Raw genomic sequence first — 24,814 nt, forward strand, 5'->3', positions numbered from 1 at the left:
TGTATTAGGTATGTTTGCCATCTAAAATTATTTATAAAAACAATAAAGGTTGAATAAAAATAAATAAATGTAATGACATAAATCTTTAGCTATAAATGGTGGGTAATTCCATAAGAATAAATATTTAAATCACCTATAGGATAATGACACAATAACAGAGTAAAATTTATAAACAAAACTTCCAATTCCATTAAATTAGTACTCTAATAATACTGATGGCCACAAAAAATTGGGTAAAATCCAGGCTGTATATTTTAACTTTTTCAATTATTTTTATTGCTTTTATTTTTTTTAACTGTGTTCATTGCCAGGAGTCACTGCATGAGACTGGTGACTATACAAATTAAATAAATAAAATAAGCAAATTAATAAATCTGTAAAGTGTATCCATTTAAAATGATCTAGTGAAAACATGGATGTATATGACACTATTAAACAGTATTTTATCTACATAATATTGTTTAACAAATGCTTACATATTTGTAAGCAAGTAAGTATATAACAGCAAGTAAGTATATAACAAACTTAAATACTTACATATTCAGTCTCCTGTTTAGATTCAGAAGAGAAATTCTGTGTGTCTGTGCTCTGAGAATCGTACTTATAACGCTGGGTATTTTTGGCATATTCTTTCCTTATGACATCTATTTTGATCTGATGGACATGTGCCTTGGAATCTAACATCCTGTTGGTGCTGGGAACAGACTGGTTTTCTGAACTACTACTATTCTGGTCTTCATCTGATTCACTGGAATTCCCTTTAAATAAAGAACCAGTTAAACAAGCTGTTAGCCAATGACAGTTAAATAAATAGCAACTTACGCTTTTGAATATTGAATATTAACTTTATATGTTGCCATCATTTACATAGAACATTACTGAACAGGAAACAAACAAAAAATCAGGTCAATTTAATTCTGAGGAAGCATAACAAAGCAGAAATCTAAATAATTTTTGTGCATATATTTAGTTTAAGGATTATATATAGAAAATGATCTGCTACTGATGCCACAATACTTAAAAACACCTACTTGTTGTGTCCTGAATGCAATACATAGTTCAGAGCACATGATTTTAAGATGGCAGCCGTAGGCATCATATAGGTAATAGCACCTGTTTAGAGTTTAGTGTTCCCATGACTGAAGGAACCTAGTAACTTCTCAACCTATAATTTCAACATCATTATTGGGTTGCAAGGCTTATGCACCTTTCATTTATATTTAAATGTTTGAAAAATGTAGAAATATTCTACATCAATTTGTTTTCCCAGTCATACTTTTGAACCTTAAGTTGAGGTAGTCCTCAACTAACAACTGTTCGCTTAGTGACAGTTTGAAGTTACAACAGCACTGAAAAAAAGCGACCTATGACCATTTTTCACACTTATGACCATTGCAGCATCCCCATGGTCATGTGATAAAAATTCACACACCTGACAACTGACTCATATTTTATGATGGCTGCAGTGTCCCAGAGTCATGTCATCACTTTTTGCAACCTTTTGACAAGCAAAGTCAATGGGGAAACCAGATTCACTTAACAATGGTGTTACTAATTTAACAACTGCAATGATTGACTTAATAACTGTGGCAAGTAAAGTCGTATAATGGGGGGAGACTCCCTTAACAAATTTCTCACTTAGCAACATAAATTTTTGGCTTCATTGCGGTTGTAAGCTGAGGACTACCTGTATAGATAGAAACTGCTTTCCCTGTATTTAAATAATATCTAACTGTCACCAGAAGAGGGCAGAATTGTACCAGGATTTAATTGCTTTAAATCTAGACCTACATCAAGAATCTATTGGGATGTTATCTTGACTTTTAAAACATTGAAATAGTTTGCCTATTTATTATTTGTAAGATTTATTGTAAGAGTATCTATTTTTGAGTTTGCCATGAAAGTTTTTTCCTAAACGGATGCAGACATAGTGTAATCTGTAATAATAAAATTAAATTATTAAATAGTAATTACTAATCATTAGTACTTTAAAGTAACTCTTAAACCAGGGGTCCCCAACCCATTGGGAACTGTATCATGCAAGCAGTGGGCAAGCACACAAAATTCCATTTACACATCTGCAGGATTAGGTTGTATGCATGAAACCATCCCTTTTCCCACTGCCACCACTGCCAGGTGTGGAACAAAAAAGGTTGGGCACCGCTGTTTTAAACAATTGAATTATTACTTCATATTTGCTGCTATTTTGAAGGAACTGGCAATTCCTTTCTGAGTTGTTAATATTACTGAACTATCGTTCTAAAAACAAATATGGATACTTGATTTTTCCTAAGACTTAAAAAAAAGTCAGTTTCATAAAGGAAGTGTTTCAAATATATGGCAAACAAACAGTTCCTATACAGTTAAGAGCTATACACTTAATTTCTCTCCAGCTGTTACTATACTTGGTTACACTTCCTCTGTGTATTTTATTAAAGTTAGTATTTCCCAAGCTCATTGGATATTTATATTTCGGCCAAAAAAACACCTGTGTCAATAGCTAAAAAGGCACAATATTCAATGATTAACAGGAAATGTATTCACCTATAAAGCAATGGGCTCAGAAGCATACCATCTTCATATTCAGCTATAAAAATAATATAAATGATGTAGTATTGTAAAAAGTTCTACTTGGGAAAAATGCTATTCATAGTACAAAAAAGCCCACTCAGAAGAGGTTTATGGCATGTTGCCAAAAGACAAAGTAGTGGGGTCAAAACTAGGTACTTGCTATTAATATCTTGCCCCCACCTCTAACCAAGTGGGAAAAGCAGGGAAGAATACATTTCCCACAAATGGTGAAGAAAGCAAAATTATTTGCTTTGTATAGATTACTTCTATGCTTCATCAACATTTACCCTCTTAAGCTTTACATGTAATTTTTAATTGCATTTTCTTTTTTATTATTAATTGCTTTATTATATAAGTACAGCTCCCTTTTTAAACATATTTTTCAACTCTGTAAATCCCTTCCCAACATGCACATAGGTGTGCATATTTAATACCCACTATTAAAATATGACAAAATTTATTTGTATAATGTCTCATGTAGCAATTTAAGATACCAATGATAAAATCTGACCCACTCTTCATATTAAAAAATATTCCCTTTTGACTTTTTGATGGGGGAAAATGATTTTAAATCATCTAGTAATCTCTATAGAAAGACTATGTCATATGGCCAGGCATAAGGTGGCAGTAAAGAATAACCAACTACTGGATCTGGATTTTAACACCCAAATCCAGCAGCCTCTTCTCATAAGTAAAGAACCTGAGTTGCCATTGTCCTAGGAAGTCTATCCTTATAGTAACTAAACTATACTAAGTATTGACTAATTTTTCCCCCTAAATTATCCTTAAATGGAAACAAAACAAACCCAAGATGGGTTTGTTTCTTGCATTGCTTACTTTTCCTTGATACATTTAGGGGTGTCTTAAAGTACCTGAACAGCACAAAAGTTGGGACTGCCAAAAGCTCGCTCTATCTATCTATCTATCTATCTATCTATCTATCTATCTATCTATCTATCTATCTATCTACACACACACACACACACACACACACACACACACACACACACACACACACTTATAAGGTTGCTTTCAGGTAAAAATCCAGGTCTGAACTTCTGGAAGAATATTGGGATATAATTTGTTATTTTTTTTAATGGTAATGTCTGGCAACACCAATCAATTATACACTAGAAGATTTGGGAGTCTCCCAAGTTCAGACCTGGATTTTTACCTGAAAGCAACCTTATAAGTCTAATCACTAACCATTTTTCCACGTTAGGAGCTTCATAAATTAATAAACATTATGCTCTACATTGTTCTATAAGCACATCTCAGCAAGAAGTCCGTTACCTAATTTCTCTTTATGTGTCAAATGCTGCCCAGAATTGACCTTCATTTGTTCACATTCATCTGTAGACAATAGCATCTAATACAATCATTTGACAACTTTCTGTGGAAAGATATTTCATGGAAATATCTGTCAAGGAACTTGGGATATTTCAGTACATTGCACAAATTCGTATGGCATATTTTATAGTACATGTGTGGTTTATGCATGTCTGCTAAGATTTGGGGTGGGGAACACTATCTGATCTTGTCAGAAGAGACTCCTAAACACAGTGAATGCTGCTGTATGGGGAAGCTGAACAGGGGAATATTGCTCATAGTATTCTATTGCCCAGGGTAGCTTATCAGTTATTGTATAGCTTCTCACTAAGAAAATCCTGGATCAATCTCAATATTCAGAGAGCACACTTTGAAGCCCAACTGCCTATGATATACAACAATGCAGACTATAGTATTTATTTATTTATTCATTTCCCATCAAGAATAGCTAAATTAAAGGTCACCTCTCTAGGCCTCTTTTTAAATGCTCCAAGCACAGTAGATCAGTCTTTTAAAAAAGTTTGATTTATAATGAAAAAAACATTATGATACATATCTGTAATCAGCTCTCTCCTCTATGTCAATTAAATGAGCATTTTAATGAAATCCCATTGACAAAGAGGTTTTTCAGTGAATCCCTTCATAATTTCTTCCATTACTGGTCACTGTATTACTGGTCTTTGAATTTATCTTTTATTCTAAGTGAATAAATACTCCTTGAATTTACAACTAGTCACTTAACAACTGTTTTAGATTATGCCAGATCCCCAAATGGATACTTTCAATCCAGATTCCAAATTCCAATAATCGCCCCTCCCACTCATGGGATTGCATTTTGAGCAACTGACACCTGGCAGCCTTTGCAGCATCCCATGGTCATAATGTGGGAGACTGTTTGGAATCAAAAATATGTAATTATAAAAACAGATTTTGAGTTAATTCTGGGAAACAATATACAAGTTGATTTGTAGCCAAATTCTGAGATGAAAAGGTTTAACTAAAGATGGGCATTATGTAAATACACAAAGTACACAAATTGAATGTGATGAGGAAGAGGAGGAAGCTAGAGATGGGCAATATTGCTTACATCAATACCTTACAAATGCTTTCCTGTGGAATTTATCTTAATATTTCATGTCAATAAATCCCAACATTGTGCTCCAATAAAATATGTATATATACAGAAGTTAACCATGTGACCAATGAAACAGTGCACTGTTTCTTCAATGGAGAGAGGCAGTCTGGGGTCTATCCATTTTAAATTTCTGTTTCCCATCTCTGAAATCAGATAAGCTAATTGTATTGCCTTGGTCAGTCTGCTGATTACAGGACACAGAGCAGCAACTCCCTTCTCTTTGTCTTCCACTTTTTAGAAAATCAAAGAGACAAAGGGATATCATTTTGCAGAACTACTAATTTAAGAAGAATTGTTCTGAAGCATTAAGGAATGGATATGTCTATTACACATGCAACCATACATGCATATAATAATACAAAGTGGCATAATTCATGGGTCTCAGTGTAAAGGCTTCTTGTGCTACAAAAAGTAACTGTCACTGTTACTTCACTTAAATAACTTTTAAATAAAACCGATACAAGAATGCACTTTTTATGCACAATCAAGTTGTTTTATAACAGGAATAGCTTATTTCAGATAGGAACACCAATGAAAAAATCGGCAGCAGAATATATTGGCTAATGGCTATTAACCATTGCTATACATTGGCCAATGTATAGCCAAGTAAACCTTAAATGCTCCTGATCAATGCAGACTTGAAGTTGCATAGGATATTATATATTTATAACACTTTACCACCAAGATTACCCAGGGAAATTTACGTATAGATATGGGAATCAGGCACCATCAGTGCACACAGCTGGTTTGCTATATGGAATTGCCTTTGCACGTAGAACTAAGATATAGTCTCCTACATGCAGACACACGCTGAATCAGACGAAACCGAAAGTCATCTATTAGTGAACTCACTCGGGTTTCAAACTATTTGAAATACGGACTCGTCTTTCCTTAGCGTACTTAACACAAAGCGTTGAACTTTACAAAGTATCAATAGTTATTTCTAATAGGGGCTAATAATAAGGAATATCAATATTCATTGTATCCATTCACGCTATGCACTTACCATCTAAAGACAATATATATTTTACCCCATAGTTTGTACACATTAACGAAAGCAGCAAATCCTACAAACCTTACCGTCCCGTCTCCTGCTACACAGTGCCGTGTATGGCTAAGTACAGATTACTACTGGGTAACCTTGGACAATTTTCTTTCCCAGTCCTTTATTAATGGCGGGTCGTCGCCGAGGGGAAAAATCGGAGGGAGGTTGCATCATTCGCCTGGATCTTTTGGAAGAGGGGAGTCTAGTCGAACAAACCAGCCGCGGAGTGCCGACGCTGCTTCTTTTGCACAAACCACCTCACCTGCCTTACGAGCTGCGCACGCGCACTACGATCTTCTAAGCAGGCAGCCCACACTATTGCGGCCGCCGCCGTCGGGATCCTCGATTAGAGAATCGTATACGACCCGCTCTTTGTTTTCTTACCTGGTCGGTAGGCCCCGCGCAGGAGGAAGTCACGGACCCCGCTGCTGCTGCTGCTATTGCTGCCGGATGCCGCGTCGACGGCCACGATCTTGCATCGCCCCTTGCCGTCGAGCAGCGCCTGCAGAGGTTTCGGCTCGTCGCCTCGGGGCCGGCAGTTGAGCCCGGAGCCGCAGCGCTCTGTATAGACGCCGCATGGCTGTCCTTCTTGCAAAGCGCAGGTTAAGCAACACCCGCAGCCCGGTTCGCGCACCAGCTCCGGGCATTCCGGCACCATGGGCTTGCACTGCTCCAGAGCCCGCGTGTCACACGGATCGCATCGCACCACCGGCCCCACCGCCGCCGCCAGCCGGCTCAGCAGCGCCGGCGCCGTCGCCACTGCCCAGAGTAGCATGTAGAGCCCAGACACCATAGCAACAGCGATAGGGAGGAGGGACGAAAAGATCAAGAGCGGCAGGCAAAGAGGAAAGAGGGTCTGCAAGCAGCCTCGAGCAATGTGCGCTAGCCTCCCGGGTACCCCTCGCGCCTAGGGCAAGAGGGCAAGAACAACCAAGCACCAATACAAAAAGAGATGCACAACTTCACTCGCTCTTGCACACACGCTTCTTTAGGTCGAGTCCTGCTTGCCTGGAGAGAGGGAGGACAAGAAGTGTAGCTCCTTGCAGCTTCTGCGGGAGCCCCCTTAAGTTTAAAGAAGGTGGCAGGAGGTTAGAGATCTGAACCTTCTAACTCAAAGCCTGGAAGAGACCAACCTCTTTCGCAGAAATAAGCTAGAAGAAAAGAGTCTCAGTCCTTCCAGTTTTGCCGCAGAAACAATTCCCCTATTTTGCCCTTTAATATCAATAGAGTCATTCAGAGGTATAGATTTGTCTGTTTCCAAAGCTCCTTCCTTTTCAAAGCTACAAAAATCGCTTCCTTTGGAAATTATCCCCCTCCCTAATTTGCCGCACAATTTTTAAAGAGTCCCTCCCCCAAAACAATAAAATAAGAGGTCCCTTGGGGAAGGGGGGAAGAGAGAAGAAAGGCAGAAGAGGAAAGATGATGCAAAATAATAGCAATATAAAGAAGATAAATGTCCTTAATTTTTGTCGTTTAAATCTCCTCGTTGCCTGCAACTCGCTCTCGCTCTCTTAACTTTGCTCGTTCTGATCTCTTCTTCAGCCGCAGTTAGTGCCTTATATAGATCCCCTCCTTAAGACACGCCCCGGACTTATGAATAATGAATGCCATTGGCAGCCGAATAGAAAGAGGGGGAAGACTTTCGGTCAAGAAAGTAAAGAAGGCGGGAGGATCGGAGAATGATTCATAATGATAAGGTTACTTCTTAGAAATTTTGTTAAAGTAGATATTTTTGTATTGGGGGGGGGAGGGCAGAGGAGACTCGCGATTCCCCTCCCAACCTTTCCATTTGCCTTTGTTTCAAATAAAATGTACCGTCCGCTTCTCGATTCAAGAAAAAGAGCTCCAAATCGGAAATTCTTTTCTTGTCTCCAGTAGAAGCTGACTAAAAGAAGAGATTAAACACAAGAGGCCAGATTTTCTTTTAATGGCAGAAAATGTTTAGGATATCACCTCATATGATATCTATACTTCCTTAAGAAACTGAAATGTATGCAAGATTATATACATGTTCCTGTCAGTCTGCCTTCTTGGCAGCTGCGGGAGACAATTAAGCATTATATCAATTAAGCACCAATTCCTATCTTAAATTAAGAAAACACTGATCATGGTTATTCTACACGATATTCTTAATTTTAGGAAAAGATCTATCTCCTTTATAAAAAAAGATAATCTCTTTCTGCATAGATAATAATCTGGTTTGGTATTGGTAACATTTAATGTTTGAAAAATCAATATTACAAGTAGTTATTGAATGAATAAATTGTTTAGTTTCATCTCTAAACCAGATCAATTAATAGTGCTCATGCTGAAGATTAAGAATTTGAAGTATTTTTATCAGTCATTTTAACTTTAAAAAAAAACAATATTTTGATGTAGCATCTCTGCTGATCCTTTGTTTAATTAAAAGCTTAATTTTTAAATGGCAATTTCATACAGACCATTTTAGAAGTCAGTTTTTCAGTGAATGGCAGTAGTCCTTCTTATAATGTGTGTTTGAACTACCATTTCATACCATTCTATGAAGGAGAAAAAATCAAATTGGCTTATATTATTATTGCTTATGTTAGAAATTATATTTTAAAGTATGATGAAGAAATAACAAATGAATGTCAGTGCTCCAGAATTATTCAGGAAATACTTTCTTTGTTTCTCTTATTCTGAGAACTTGCCAACAGAGGTCGCTAATTGCTTAATCCAGAGATGAGGGGACCAAATGTGATTGAACTGATTTACAAAGATGCTATTGATCACTTCCTTCTTACTAGTATACTACTGCAGAATAGTGTTCTGGGTTTTTTTAAAAAAACTTTGAATAGTTTTGGGATTCTACAATAGGTTATGGTCACCATCTAATGGAGAGTTAAGTGCAATTTCAGTTATTTAAAAAAAGTACTTGTGCTTCATTTTGGCATCTATTTCTTAAAAAGCAAAAATAACAGAGATGGTTCATGCATCCTGAGCAAAATAAAAGCTACTGTATTCTAAATATGAGCAGAGGTTCTGTAATGAATGAAATAAGCAGTGGTTTCAGATATTTTAATGGTAAAACTGTACCCATTATGTTTCTATAATAAAGATTCCAATTTTAATCCTTTTAAGGAATTTAAAATATGATTTCTGGAAAAAATTGTACTGTGAAATATGGAAAATTTGGTGCTACATATATAACAACCACATTGTGTAATACTTAAGGCAACCACAGCAAAACAGACCATAAGAGTTAAAATGCTAACTGGGAGAGCACATCAATCATTTTTGGTATGCTTACATCTTGTTTGGAAGTTGGCAAAATCCATACAACACAGGTAGAATAATAGAGTTGGAAGGGACCTTGGAGTCTTCTAATCCAACCTCCTGCTCATACAGGAGAACCTAAATTTGTGATGGTGAACCTATGGCACGTGTGCCACAGGTGGCATTCCTGAAGCCTGGGGAGGGTGAAAAACAACCCAACAGGCCTACCCGAGGCTTCGGTAGGACCTGCGTGCATGCACAGTGGAGTACAGGGTGTGTGTGTGCGTGCATGTGCTGGGGCGTGGACATTGCATTATGGGTGCGGGCATTCATGCGCGCACTATCACGCGGGTGCTTGCCCTTTTGTCACCCAAGCAGAAAAACGTTTGCCATCACTGACCTATATCATTTCAGATAAATGATTATCCAATTATTCCATTGATTGGTTCCTCTCAACATTAGGAAATTTCTCCTTAGTTCTAGATTGCTTCTCTCCTTAGTTAGTCTCCATTCATTGTTTCTCATCTTGCCTTTTGGTACTTTGGAAAATAATTTGAACTCGTCTTTGTAGGAGCACCTTAAACATTGGAATACTGTTATCATGTCTCCTCTAGTCCTTTTTGTTGACTAGACATACTCAATTCCTGTTCTTTGTATGTTTTAGTCTCCGGCTCTCTAATCATTTTTGTTGCTCTTCTCTGCACTCTTTCCAGTCTCAACATCTTTTTTATATTGTGGTGACCAAAACAGGATGCAGTATTTCAAGTGTGTGCTTATTAAGGCTTTGTAAAGCAGTACTAGGCTATTGTACTTAGTAGTACTAGTACTAGGGGATGCGGTGGCTCAGTGGCTAAGATACTGAACTTGTTGATCAGAAAGTTTGGCAACTCAGAGGTTTAAATTCCTAGCACCATGTAACAGAGTAAGCTCCCATTACTTGTTCCACTTCTGCCAACCTAGCAGTTCTAAAGCAGGTAAAAATGCAACTAGAAATATAGGAACCTTTGGTGGGAAGGTAACAGCGTTCCGTGCACCTTTGGTGTTTAGTCATGCCAGCCACATGACCACAGACAGCACTGGCTCTTCGGCATTGTAATGGAAATGAGAACTGCCCCCTAGAATCATGAAAGATTAGCAAATATGTGCAAGGGGAACCTTCACCTTTACCTTTAAAGCAATACTAAAACTTCACATGATCTCGATTCTATCCCTCTATTAATAGGATTTTTGGCTACTGTCTCACACTGTTGGTTCATATTTAAGTGATTGTCTACAAGGACTGCAAGATCCTTTAATATGATTTAATATAAAGATGTATATGATGTAAAGAGAAACCAGAGTATAAAATTTAATGCAGTATTAGTCAGCATCTGAACGGCAAATACAATTATGCAGTATTTGAACCCAATATGAAAGAAATGTAAAAAATAAGATTGCAGGGTTTATATGAATCATTGATCCCTAACTAAATCACCCTCTCTGACATTTCATATGATATGTAAATAATCTTTTGAGTTATAGCTCTTCAATCTGCTTAATCAAGGTTTCTAAAAGCATGGAATGTTTCATTCTTATTTAGCTGAAGTAGCGAAGTGTACATATCAGATTTTCCTGTTGCTTTTAATTAATCCTCTAGTAGTCAGCACAAATGTTTTAATTTATATAATTTTAAGATAACTATGATTTTTTTCATGTATGTCTCCTGAAGTTATTTTCCTTATTCTAGAAGCACAATCATAACATGCAAGTGTTTATAGAAATTTTTATTTTATGAATTTATTTATTTTTTATTTTGTGTAGGGCCTCACAAAATAGATTATGCAGACTGCAATAGATATTTAACTTATTTTTTTAGTGAAATAAAATGGGAAGTTGATGTATTTTTCAAATACAATATATTTTGGGATTATGAGTACATTTGGAATTTTGAGATGTAATTGTTGTCATGTTCTCAAAATGGCTGCCATGGAGAGGCCCCTGATTTTGAAGCATGGCATAGAACATTTATAAATAAATGCTCTTTATCAATCTTTTTAGCACCCTAGCATGCTTTCTAGCACTTCAGCTTATCTTTGTCTTTTCTCTGGGTAAGTGGCTGTACTTCCCTAAAAGGTTTGAAGTAGAGCCATCCACTGGATAGATATTAGGTACATGACCTATGTACCTACATGATTTAATGGATCAATGATAAGCATAAAGTAGCCTTTGGTCTAGCATATTAAACAGCTTTCTTGTTCTGGAAGAGTTAAGAATTAGAAAGCTTTGCTCCTGGATTCTAATGAATTTCAGGGGTTTTCAGAGAGCTCTGAAATACTTTAATTGCCACTACTGATTTGTTGAAGTTTTGACCAAATTATCAAATACAAAATTGATACTGGACACTAATTTATCCCAAATATCTTCTTCTGCTAGACTTAACTAAATTAGCATCTTGGTATATTTTGAGCTAAGAACAGTGGAGCAAATGGGCCACTTATTAGAAAAGAGGAAAAGGAATCTGAACTCAATTCAATTTTCAATTCAATTTATTAGATTTATAGGCCGCCCAATCCCAGAGGACTCCGGGCGGCTTACAAAGAACAAGAAAACAAAACAAAATAAAAAAATAATAATTTAAAAATTCCCCAACACGCATACATTCTGATCGGGGCTGGACCCTACATAATAAGGTCAACAGCCCCAGGGCTGCCAGAACAGCCAGGTTTTAACAGCTTTTCTGAAGGCCATGAGGGTGGGTGAGGTCCGGACCTCTGGGGGTAGCTGATTCCACAGGGTCGGAGCAGCCACAGAGAAGGCTCTCTTCCGAGGCCCCGCCAGCCAACGATGTCCGGCTGACGGCGTCCTAAGGAGGCCCACCCTGTGGGATCTTATCGGCTGTTGGGAGGTATGTGGCACTGGCGGTCTCGCAAATACGCTGGTTCTGAGCCATGTAGGGCTTTAAAGGTAATGACCAACACCTTGAATTGAGTTTGGAGACCAATTTGCAACCAGTGCAGCTCGCGGAGGATAGAGGTGTAATATGGGTGTATCTTGGTACACCCAATATTGCTTGCGTGGCTGCATTCTGGACTAGCTGTAGTCTCCGAACGCTTTTCAGGGGTAGCCACATGTAGAGCGCATTGCAATAATCCAGCCTTGAGGTGACAAGGGCGTGAATGACTGTTTGAAGTGCACCAAGCGAACCTGGGCAAAGGCCCCCCTGGTCACAGCCGACAAGTGGTATTCCAGTGTCAGCTGTGAATCCGGGAGGACCCCCAAATTGCGAGCCCTTTCTGAGGGGTGTAAGTTTTCACACCCCCCCCCCCAGTGTCAAGGATGGACTGTCCGAACTGTCCTTCGGGGGCACCATCCACAGCCACTCTACGGGCAGCAGGGCAGGGACAGCGGTACAACCCAGTGCCCCCCCCCAAAGTGGCAAAGCCGGGACAGCAATGGTGGGACGGCGGTCATGGTGGCCAGGGCGGGTGAAGCAGCTGCAAGTCGGAGGCCCCCCAAGGCACCAGGGGCAGGTCGACGGCTGGAGCGGATGAAACAGCAGCCGGCAGGGCCGGCGGTCCCCTCGAAACAGCAGGCCAAGCCACGGCGGCTCAAATAGATAGAGCGGCAGCCACAGCGACTGGAGCAGGCGACCGGAGCCGGCGGGACAGCGGCAAGGCCGACAGCCGCCCCAAAGCAGCAGGGCCAGCTGCAGCGACCAAAACAGATGGAACTGGAGACAGATGGAACAGCGATGAACAAATAAGCGATTGAGTACAAATAACTATAAATTTAATAAATAGAATAGAATAATAATAGAACAGGTATCTGACAGTCTATGTGCCAGTGAAGGACATTTTCCTTTTTCCTCCATTGTTTTTTCGTTATTTTACCTAACAAAGCTGTTTTATATGGTAAAAATTGAAGTACGTAGTGTTTCAAACTCATTCAAAAAGAATGTGAGCACTTTGGAGTTCATAGGAACACATACATAACCTCTATTTTTCCAAAACATGTCATAACCATGTAATTGTAGGGAAAAGGTACAGCTATATTAAAGAGTGGAATGCAACATGTACAGTCTTCATAATTCGAAGAACATTTTCTGAATTACTTTTGAAGAACTACACAATCCTAGAGAATTTTTTTTTTCATCCTGGCCCCAAAAGGAATTATTAGTTACTAGTGTGAAGCCAGCTTTCACCTACAGTAGTCCGTGCCTGAACTTTTGATTTTTTTTTCTTGCCTTTACTTTGCTTGTTAAATTTCATTTTATTGGATAGGACTCAGTGAACTAATATATTAAACATTAATGCATTAATTATTGCTTAAAATCCCTTGGAAAATAAAGACAAATTCGAGTGGAGCCAAAAAGATAATAAAATGGGTATCAGGCATATCTCACCATGAAGCCCACTGAATCACACTGGAAGTAAGCCTTAGCCTTGGCCCAGGCCAAAATGACATCTGGATGCAAGATTGTGCCAGCCTGACATCCTGTTACACCCAAGTGCAGGGTGTATCAGCAAATTTAAGGAAGGATTTATGACCAAGATGGCTAAGCATCTGCCCTATGTCTGGTTATCCTTATGTGAGAGAGAAAAGAGGGGAGGAGGAACAAATCACAAAAATGATTAACCCTGCTTCATGAGACACCAATTTATATAGTCACCCAACTGGCACACAGTGACTCTAGGCGGTTTATAGAAAACAAACCAATGCGTAAACTAATATTCCCTCTCTCCCAGGAACAGCAAACAAACAACCACTTGATGGGTCAGTATTATCCTGGGTTCCCCAGGCCCATTGGAAAAGTATGTCTTCATGGCCTTTTGAAAGAGTGTCAAAGTGGGTTGGTGGGTGGTGGTGGTGGTGGCTGTCTCAATCATATTTCTGCAGAGTTGATGTTCCACAAGGAGGGATCATCATGGAGAATCTTGGTCCCACCAAATTGACCTCCTTAAGAGAGAGGACCCATAACATATCCTGCCTTTCCACTCTAGTTGGTCAGGTAGATATAACTGGGAAAAGAAAGTCCCTCAAGGCCTCAGACCATGTAGGATTTTTGTGAGCAGGCAGGCCTGAAATTAGCCAGCACCCCGGCTGATGGCTCCCTATCCCTTAACATTTCTATCCAGCCTGTTTGCTTAGTAATAAGCAGTTATAAAGTCCTGCAGCAAAGCAGCTGGGTGTGATGTAATGGTGGTCTGAAGGTAGTGGAATAGTTAGTGTTAGATACTTGTTCTAACTACAGTGGTTTCCACCAAGGTCCTCTGTTCCAGCGGGAACAGAGGTTTAGTCCTATTGGTCGAAGGGTCTGACAGCTCCCTATAAAAGGGCTACTGTCAGACTCAACTTTCGCAGGATTGTTCTCACTTGTTGTACTTAATAAAGAGTTGTGGTTATCATTAAGCCGGTGTGTGCCTATCCATTACCCAATCTAATACTGGCAATGAGGATGGGGTTGGAAGGCAACTTGAATTCTTAGGGTACCTAATTGATGACTCTGGGATTCACCCAACCAAACAAAAAAATTAAAGCAATTCAGGATGCCCCCACACCTCGCAATCAAACTGCAGGCATTCCTCGGGCTCCTTAATTTCTACAGCATCTTTCTTAAACAGAAAGCCACCGTTGCTGAGCCATTACATGGTCTCCTGGCTAAGAATGTGAAGTGGTCCTGGGGCAGAGCCGAGGCAGCCGCATTTGCTGTGGTAAAACGACTCCTGTCGGTGGACTCCTTTCTGGTACAATACAGCCAGACCCTGCCGTTGGTGCTGATCTGTGACGTTTCCCCGTTTGGCATCGGCGGCATCCTCAGTCACCACATGCCCAATGGAACCAAAGCTCCTATTGCATTTTACTCAAGGACCTTGTCTGCCGCAGAGTGGAATTACAGCCAGCTGGACCATGAAGTTTTGGCTGCAGTGGCCGGAGTAACAAGGTTCCATGGGTATCTATATGACCGTGACTTCGAACTGGTTATGGACCACAAGCCGTTGTTGGGCTTACTGGCTGGGGACCGACCTACCCCAGTGTCATTATCACCTTGCATGACCAGGTGGACCATCATCCTAGCTGCCTACTCCTACCGTCTCATCCACCGACCAGGCTCCACTTTGGGGCACGCTGATGCTCTAAGCCACTGCCCACTGCCTGAACTTCTCACTGAACCTACCCCCAAGACACCAGTGCTCCTCATTGAGTGTCTTGAGTCTGGGCCTGTCTCATCCAGTGACATTGCCCGTCACTCTGCAAAGGACTCCACCATCAAACAAATTTTGAACTGGGTGTGGAGGGGGTGGCCCAAGGGGCCTGTTGGGGCTGATTTCAAAATGTATTTTGCCAAAGGCAATGAGTTATTGGTTGTAAATGGCTGTTTACTGTGGGGTGACCAGGTCATTGTTCCACCCACCTGCGCATTGCAATATTAGAGGCTTTACATGTAGGGCATCCTGGAATTGTCAGGATGAAGTCTTTGACTAGGAGTTACGTGTGGTGGCCTAACATGGATAGGGAGATCGAAGAACAGGTGGCTACCTGCACACTGTGCCAGGAGTCCAGACCAGCTCCCTCAGAGGCGCCCGCTAATGAGTGGGAGCGACCTCAAGCACCATGGTCTAGGGTGCACATTAACTTTGCTGGCCCAGTTCACAGCCAGACATTTCTCGTAGTTGTGGAAGCCTACTTGAAATGGTTAGAGGTAGTCCTGATGACCTCCACTATGACAGAAGCAGTCATCAAGGTGCTACAGAGGCTTTTCTCCACGCACGGCCTGCCCAACATCTTGGTCTTTGACAATGGGCCCCAATTCACAGCCATGCAATTTGAGACCTTTCTAGCAGCTCAGGGAATCAGGCATGCCCTGGTCGCACCATTCTATCCGGCCTCCAATGGTCAGGTGGAGAGAATGGTGAGATCTGCAAAAGAAGTCCTCTCTAGGATGGGTCAGGGAGATTGGCAAACACTATTTGCTAATTCAGCACGTCATACCCAGTGCCCTACAGGGAGAAGCTCCTCCAAGCTTCTCATGGATCGCCGGCTAAGGTCCCTCTTAGACCGGCTTCACCCCAATTATTCTGCCTCATTGCCCCCAGACTCCACAAGCAAGATTCGGACATTTAGCATAGGGGATTTGGTATATGCCCACAACTGCTCCGGGGGAACTCTGTGGATTCCTGCCACAGTGATAGGCATCACCGGCCCTCGCTCTTACCTCCTAGAGCTTGAGGACGGTAGGAATTGGAGAAGGCATATTGACCAACTCCGTGGCTGCCTCTCCAACTCTACTCTTAGACAACCAGAAGTAATTGCTGCATGAGTTAGCCAAAGCCCTACCCAAATGGAGCAAACACTCACTCCTTCCACGGCCAGCTCAAGACCAAGGGTACAGGGAAACCTATCTGGTTATGTTGCAGGCCCGCAGCGAGCTCCGAGCGAACCGGCTCTAGAAGCTCCAGCTGCAACCTGTGAAAGGTTGCAGGAGCTTCCACCAAGCGGAGATGCGGAGCAAACAGGTCTGCCTGACCGGTCCAAGGAAACCCTACTGAACTGCGCAGGTCAGGCAGAGCTACCCAAAAACCCACCTACTTGTGTGACAAGTAGGATTGTTCCATCCAAGAGGGGAGGGGTGTTAGATACTTGTTCTAACTACAGTGGTTTTCACCAAGGTCCTCTGTTCCGGTCAGAACAGAGGTTTAATCCTATTGGTCAAAGGGTCTGACAACTCCCTGTTCTGACCCCCTCCTCCGTCCAGTAACGAATGCCGAGACAAGCTTAAATGAGAATGTCCTTTAATAACGAGTTCAGACTCTCGGTGGCTGAAAGCCAAGTAAACAAACAGATAAGGACCTTGGCAGCAAGGCCGACAAACTTTGGCAGCAATTCAGACAAACTCTGGCAGCAATCCAGCCTACCAGGTTTGTTTCTCTTTAGTTAAAGCGTTGACTTCTGCAAGAAGGGCGTGGCACAAGCAGTCTCTTTTATAGTCTGGAGAGGAGCCTAATGACCATCATCTGAGCATAATTACCTCCTGTAATTATGTAGTTGTTCTTGACACGAGTAGCCCTTCAACGGCGTGCATCCAGGAACAACTCACAGTTGGTTTCTGGATCACTCTCCCTTGTCTCTTCCCCACTGATCCAAGGCTCAGGTGCCACCTGGTGGCCAACCAGTCTCTCTGCGCCCTGCTCGGAGTCGGAACCCTGTCCAGGGTCCTCCACATCCTCCAGGACCAACTCATAGGGCCCCTCATTGTCAGAGTCTGGTGGCAGCTCAAAAGGCTCCTGCTGGGCACAACAGCTCCCTATAAAAGGGCTGTTGTCAGACTCAACCTTCACTGGATTGTTCTCACTTGTTGTACTTAATAAAGAGCTGTTGTTACCGTTAAACCTGTGTGTGCCTATCCATTACCCAATCTAACAGTTAGCATTGGAGGATTCTGGGCAATGAGAAGGGTTGTGGATTTTGCTATTCTGCATAGGAAACTAAAAGCACCTGAAGTTAAGGGAAACTATAGTTTACTCCTGATAGTAAGGAGGGCATAAAAACAAACTTAGACTACTGTTCAAAGATATGTGGATTGTTTAAAGGCCAGGGAGGCTGGAGTGGGTCCACTGGAGTGTGGGAGATCACTGAATTGAATATAAACAAATGGAGTAAGGCGAATATACATGTAATTTTGCAGGAGCCAATCTGGGTCATCACCGGGACCAGAGGTTTTGTCTTCTGAACTTTCGGACTCATGCTGGAGTCTTCAGGGCACTTCTCTCTAGCCAAGTCAAAAAGCTAGGAAGACAAAACCTCTGGTTCCAGTGACCAAGCTAGATTGGATAGACCACTTTAAAGATGGTAATCAGCATCTTGATTCAGATCTGAAAGCAAATATGCAGCCAATGCAGTTTCTGCAAGAGAGGTGACACATCAGCAACTTTAGAGTGACACAGAACCATGTGGACTGCTGCATTTTGAACTGATTGAAGTTTCAGATACTTTCCAAGGGCAGCCTCATGTACAGCATGTTATAGTATTCAAATTAATTATTGACATTATCAATTAGCTTGTTCTTTCATTTATATTATTTTATTCTCACATTAGTTGGAGTTTTTGCTGATTATGTATGTGTGTGTGTGTTTGTGTGTTTATTTATTTATTATAGTTAGATGTTAGAGGAATGATATAAATTCTTAGTTCAGAGAAAGAAACTAAACCAAGTTAAAACAATTTTATAAAAGCTTGTTAACTCACCTATCTCCTTTAGCGAAACAGCTGCGTTTTTACAGAAGTATTTTTGTAAATCTTCCTTATTAAAGGTTAATATTTCATTATTCAAATATAGAAACAAGACTACAAAGGACAACATTTGCAATAAACTACTGAAAGTTCTTTTGAGCATGGCCTTGTTATACAAGATTTAATAGAATGTTGAAATTTTAATCGTGTGTTAAAAATAAAAAATATATACTTTTGATTCCCCCCAGTACTTTCTTATAAATCTATTTTACAAACTAGGAAATATTTTAAAAGTCATATGTTTCTCAGTCATTGCATAGTTAATTCTGATTACACTACTCCTATTAAAGAGATACACCTTTTTCAGTTTTTAGACTTCTGGAATACTTGGAAAGCTCTCAGTGGGGAGGTGGGTATGAGAAGACATTCCATTCCTTTACAAATATGTCATTATCTTGATATCCTGTGACTATCCAAGAAGTATGAAGAATAAAAAAAAGATGGTCTCCTTTCTGCTCCTGAGAATATTAAGTTTTCCTAAAGCTATTTTATTTTCTTTGTAATGTGTACTCACTGCATATTGGTTCTGAAACCGTGAAACTTAAACTATTTATTTCTAATATATTCAAGAAAAAATAAAAATTATATTCCTAAGGACTCTTTGTATTACCCTGGTCCTAATTTCCTCCTGGTCCTAATTTCCTATAATATAAACAAGGAAAGAATGAGAAGGGAAACTAGGAAGAGTAAGCAGTTGAAAAATATTTGAAATAGAATTGTTCTTTCTAAAATCTCAGGAAAGGCCATTCTATTAACTAGAATCTCAGTGAATTTAACATTTTAGCTTGTTCCAAACTAATATAATAGTAATATATCATTAGCAAAACCTCAAAACTGAAATGAAATATGATGTCAAGTTTTCCTCTCTTTTTCCAGTTTTGTCTTCAAAATAAAAACTGAAAATATAGGATACCAAGAATAAATAAATGTTAGAACATAATTCTAAACTGCACAAGATGTTCATTTTATTTTTTGTAAAATATAAATGCCACAGATACCTGTGATATTTCTCCAAAATCTCTACACTGTGATCCAGTTTGGCAGACTTTTTTATACCTTACAGATATTTCCAAATCCTTTTTCATGCTTATTTATCATTCAAATTAATAGAATGAATGCTAGCCATTGAAAAATGCCATCTAATCACATTTGTAAAAATCCTTGCTGGAAAGACAAAAGTGTATTATGCTGCTAAATTAATGAGATTATATGGGAACTATTCTTTTTAAAAAAATTCATCAATTTAGGAATCTCAGAATATGGTGTGTTTACCAAATGCTTATAGAGCTATTATCCATACCAAAAATTAACTGTTTGGAATAAATGCATTTCCACAATTCAGAAATATTATATCATATAAAGTATTCTGAATTCCCCTCACACAACCTATCTACAGTAATGAATGCACATGGAATGCAAATTCACAAGAGAACTTTATTGACTTGATATGTACCATGTTTTCCCAAAAATATGACCGACTCAGAAAGTAAGTCCTAGCTTGATTTTTACATGTGTGCCCAATATAAGCCCTATCTCCCCCCCCAAAAGGCCTAATTAGTACCCCGCATACTCCAGAGTGCACAGGTAAAAATTAAGGTAGAGTGGGTATGGGGTGGTGGAGTTATCCTACTAATTACCTTCAGATAGTTGCGGCCAGGCCTCTCACACCTCGGCTCATTTCTTCTCCCGGCAAGGCTTTCCTGAAGGCCTCTGTAGGCAACAACAGAGCTTTGGATCGATCTGGAGCTCTATTATCGATTACAGAGGCCTTCAGGAAAGGCTTGCTGGCCTTGCAGGACGAACAATTTCTAGAGAGCCTCTGATAGCGAAAAAGAGGTGGGGGGAGGGTGGTGGTGCATGCAAGTGAGGTGAGTCAGTGGAGAACCCTCCCCCCAAAATAAGACCTCATGCCTTTTTTTGGTGGCAAAAAATATAAGACAAGGTCTTATTTTTGAGAAAAAACAGTAGAAAATGCAATAGACTATTATTCTAAAACATTTTTATCATGTAAAATCATAGTTTAACCTTAATATTTATTTTAATTTCATAACATGTTTGTTTTATGGAAAAAGTAGCTTTCTAAGAAACTTGAGAGTGGAATTATTGTAAGTGATCAATGCTCCTGTCATGTTTTATTTTTTGTTTTTAGTTGCTTGAATGTTTCTTGGATGCAGATTTTTATTTATAATAAAAATGATAAATGTGTAGTGTATTATGCAATATATACAATATAACCTGACCCATAAGCCACAGTAAGTAAATAAATATTAGTGTTTCACAAGTTATTAACAGAACACTAGAACTGGAAGGGACCTTGGAGGTCTTCTAATCCAACTCACTGCTCATAACATTTCAAGCAAATGGCTGTCCAGTCTGTTTTTAAAAGCCTTCAGAGATGGGAGCACCCACAAATTCTGAAAGCAAGTGGTTTCACTGGTTGTTCTTACTCTCAGTAAATTTGTCCTTAGTTTTAGATTGTTTCTCTCCTTGGTTAGTTTCCAAACATTTTGTCTTGTCTTGTCTTCTGATACTTTGGAAAATAGACTGATACAAGCACACTTTTTCTTTGTGTTTGGTTTTCATATATTAGAACCTTACTATCACGTGGCACCAGTCCTTCATTCACTAGAGTAGATATAACCAATTCCTGCAATCATACTTTATATGTTTTAGTTCCCCAGTGGCCTAATCATCTTCATAGCTATTCTCTGCGCTCTTTCCAGAGTTTCAACAACTTTTTTATATTGTGGTGACCAAAACTGGATGCAGTATTCCAAGTGTACTCTTACCAAAACCTTATAAAGTGATATTAATCTTAATGTGATTTTGATTATATCAATCTGTTAATGCAGCCTAGGATTGCATTGGCTTTTTTGGTGGCAGCTGCACATTGGTGGTTCATATTTAAGTGATTGTTCATTAGGATTCCAAGATCCTTTTCGCAGTTACTGCTATTGAGCCAAGTTTCATCTAATCTTTACATTTGTTTTTTCTTGTCTATTGTAAAACCTTACTTATCTGTTATTTCAATTTATGGAAATAAATATACATTTCAATATATGATTGTGCATTTTCACTTTGGAATCATGTAAATTTTTTAATATTGAATACATGACAGTATTTTTATAATATAACCCTAACACTGAACGCTTTCCTCTTAAGAGTTCACATAATCTATATATTCCAGAATGTAAAGTCCCTTTGTAAGTTTAGTTGCTTGTTTGATTTATCACATAGCGTCCATATGTTTTTTTAATTGTTTTTTTTTTATGTTTAGGTATATGGGAAGAGGGAAATAGCTCAGCAGTTAAAGACACTGAGCTTGTCTACTAGAAAGCTGAAAGCCTAGATTCAAGATCTGAGAACTGCACAACAGAATGAGCTCCCATTACTTACCCCAGCTCCTGCTGACCTAGCAGTTTGAAAACATGAAAATATAAGTAGGTAATAGGTACCACTTTGATGGGAAGGTAACAGCATTCCATGCACCTCGGTGTATAATCATGGCCATGACAATCCTGACTCCCTCAGCTAAGAAACAGAGATGAGTACCACCCCCTAGTGTTGAACACAACTGGACAGGAAAAACTTTAATCCTTTACCATAACCCTTTAGGTATATCATGGTATTCTCTAAACACTGTCTGTTTCTAAATAAGGAACAGTTGAAGGCTCCCAGTCACATCTTTGATTTTTGCTTGTGGGAGACAAGATACCTCCCTAGATTGATTATCCAGTTCACAAACTGACTTCAATCTCCTGTCATCAACACTTGCCTACTTTTTCTTGAGAAGTATGGAGTACTTTTCTTCCTATCACTGGAACACTTGATGATATCCCTCTTCCAGGTGTCCTCATGCTTGTTTCCTGGGGGCCGATATGAAATTGATTACTTGGCTCCAGTACTGAACTGGTTTGCACTAGACAGCAGGGACATTATTCTTGTTGTTTTCTTTTTTTTAATATTTTTTATTTTTTATTTTCAAAACAAACACAACACATTCTTCTTTACATGCTGTAGAAAGTGTATCAGTTGGTTACAAAAAGACTTTTGTGCATCTCTTCCACAGTAAACAAACATAATTCATATTAACTCAAGTATTTTAACTCAGATATTTATACATGTTACCATCATCATATCTCCATTTTCATTTGACTATAATTGTTTTCCTTCATCATAAAATGTACCAAGATTTAATACATAACCACATACTGGTCTTTCATTTACTATTTCTAGAATCCTCCATTAACACTAAATCCTTACGTCCTATTCTAGCTAAACATCCATAATATTTAATAACAAAATTTTCTAATCCTCCTTTCCAAATCACTGTTTACAATTTACATCCAATTTACTTATGTTATACCCATATCTATGTATGCATTGTTATCCTTATCCCCCCTTTATTTAACTATATCCTGTATCATAACATTTTCCCCCTAATAATCAAAGCTTTAACTGTATCTAATTTAGTTCTTTTTCTATTAACCTTTATATATAATCCAAAGGGATTTCTAATATTTCTTTCATGGCTACCATTCAATATTCATATCGAATTATTTCTCATCATGACACTACACATTATATACATTAGTAACATTATCAATTATTTATTTGACTATATCTATTGTCACTAAATTTCACTAAGTTTAACTAGTTTTAAATTATACTCTTCCATCTATCAACCTGTATCTTTCCAGTAGCAAAACAGTCTCATATCTTCTGCCACTTGTGGTGTCAGTCCTCTAATCATCTCCTTAATCAACTTTGTATGGACTCCTCTTAGCAACTCCTTGCTTATAAAATCTCTCATGTAATCTCAATGCCCTTCTTCTGTTTCCTTAATCAGCTTATTTTTGATTGTCAGTAGTGTTATCAGTGATATTGCTAATGAATTTTCTCTCTTTAAATTCAGAAATTCTTTTGTTTTTTCTTATTCTGTATCTTGCCATTTGGGGTAAATTTCCCCTCCATTTAGTTCCTCTTTCCATTTTCAGAGACAAACCAATCACCATAAATATCAGCAAGTTTAATTTCTTTATATTCATTTTCCACTTCGATTTTTTGGGTTTTAACCACCACGTTTTCCACTTGATAAACATCCTCAACTTCTTCATCATATTTTGCTGTTAGATGCTCTAAGACTTCCAGCTTCTTCTCCATCGTCTCATATGTATTTGATAATTTCTGTATTTTTGAGAATATATTTTGCTGACTTAAGGTTTCTTCCTGCTGTTGAAATTGTGACATTATCTCCAGCTAACAAACACAGCTGCTCTAGCTTGGAAGGTTAATAAGATTAAGCATAGATTCACAATAACATTTTGTTTTCACTTTTCTCTGGTTAAAGATATACTTCAAAGGGACATCTGTATGATTTCCTTCTTATCACTCTCTATAACCAAGCAGTGAGATCTTGTAGTGCCAAACCAAAATAATCAGTAAGAAAAATAAGAGTTTTTCATTTCCAATACACAAACTTTACAGCCTACGAGTAGCAGTGTTATGTTGCAATTTCCTTTCTTTCTTTTTGTATCTTTTTTGTATTTCAAGTTAAAAAAAAACTCTGATTCTTGAATGAGTTAGGAGAACACCCACAGTAATGAAAGAGGAAAATTTTAGTCCACAGGTTACAGAGAATAATAAAAGAAAAAAAATAGAAGAAAACTTAATCCATTTGTTTTCAAAGGCTTGCATAAATCCCATCCATGAATATAGCATTTAAAAAGTAAGATAACCTACTGTCCAAAACCATTCCAAATTTAATTTATTTCTTCTTTTCTCCAATTTAAATTAATTTTAAGTTTTTTATAGGCAATCTCTTTTTAAAATGGTAAAAGTTCCTCACCAGCTGGAAACACTTTCTCTTTCCCTATCCTTCCGTTTTGGAGCTGCCCCGACTTCATCAGCCTTGGCTGGATTTTTTGTCGCCAGCTGAAGAACTTCTCTTGCATCGATCAGGGACTTTGCGATGTCCCTGAGGTCAGCAAGACATATTTTTCCTGTTCACCGTCTCTTCGGGACGGTTTAGGAGCATCGAGATTGCACGTCCATATTGCCGTGACATTGGCTCCTCCCCCCCCTATTCTTGTTGTTTTCTTTGAGCGACATGTTGCCATTGATTTATCTCTAAAGATTCATGTACAGGTTCATTTCTTCTGGTAATTGTTTGCTACTAAGTTCAATTTGGATATGGTCTTCTTCCTTTGGTTGGAGCAGATGTTTTCCTT

The 24,814-nt window shown here is 39.0% G+C and overlaps 1 protein-coding gene across 1 annotated transcript in view; it reads right to left on the reverse strand.

The window, feature by feature from the left end:
- Positions 1-7,608, reverse strand: part of IGFBP3 (insulin like growth factor binding protein 3) — a 36,337-nt gene extending 28,729 nt beyond the window's left edge. The window contains exons 1-2 of the mRNA XM_014069824.2: positions 6,465-7,608; positions 538-758 (exon numbers count right to left, since the gene is read on the reverse strand). Of these exons, the coding sequence (XP_013925299.2) occupies positions 538-758; positions 6,465-6,873 (630 nt within the window). The 5' untranslated portion in view covers positions 6,874-7,608. The remainder of the gene's footprint in view (positions 1-537; positions 759-6,464) is intronic.
- Positions 7,609-24,814: the final 17,206 nt, after the last annotated feature.

Source organism: Thamnophis sirtalis, unplaced genomic scaffold (assembly GCF_051295495.1).
Source record: "Thamnophis sirtalis isolate CommonGarterSnake01/CBP01778 unplaced genomic scaffold, rThaSir2_p1.2 scaffold_4, whole genome shotgun sequence".
NCBI classification, from domain to species: Eukaryota; Metazoa; Chordata; class Lepidosauria; order Squamata; family Natricidae; genus Thamnophis; species Thamnophis sirtalis.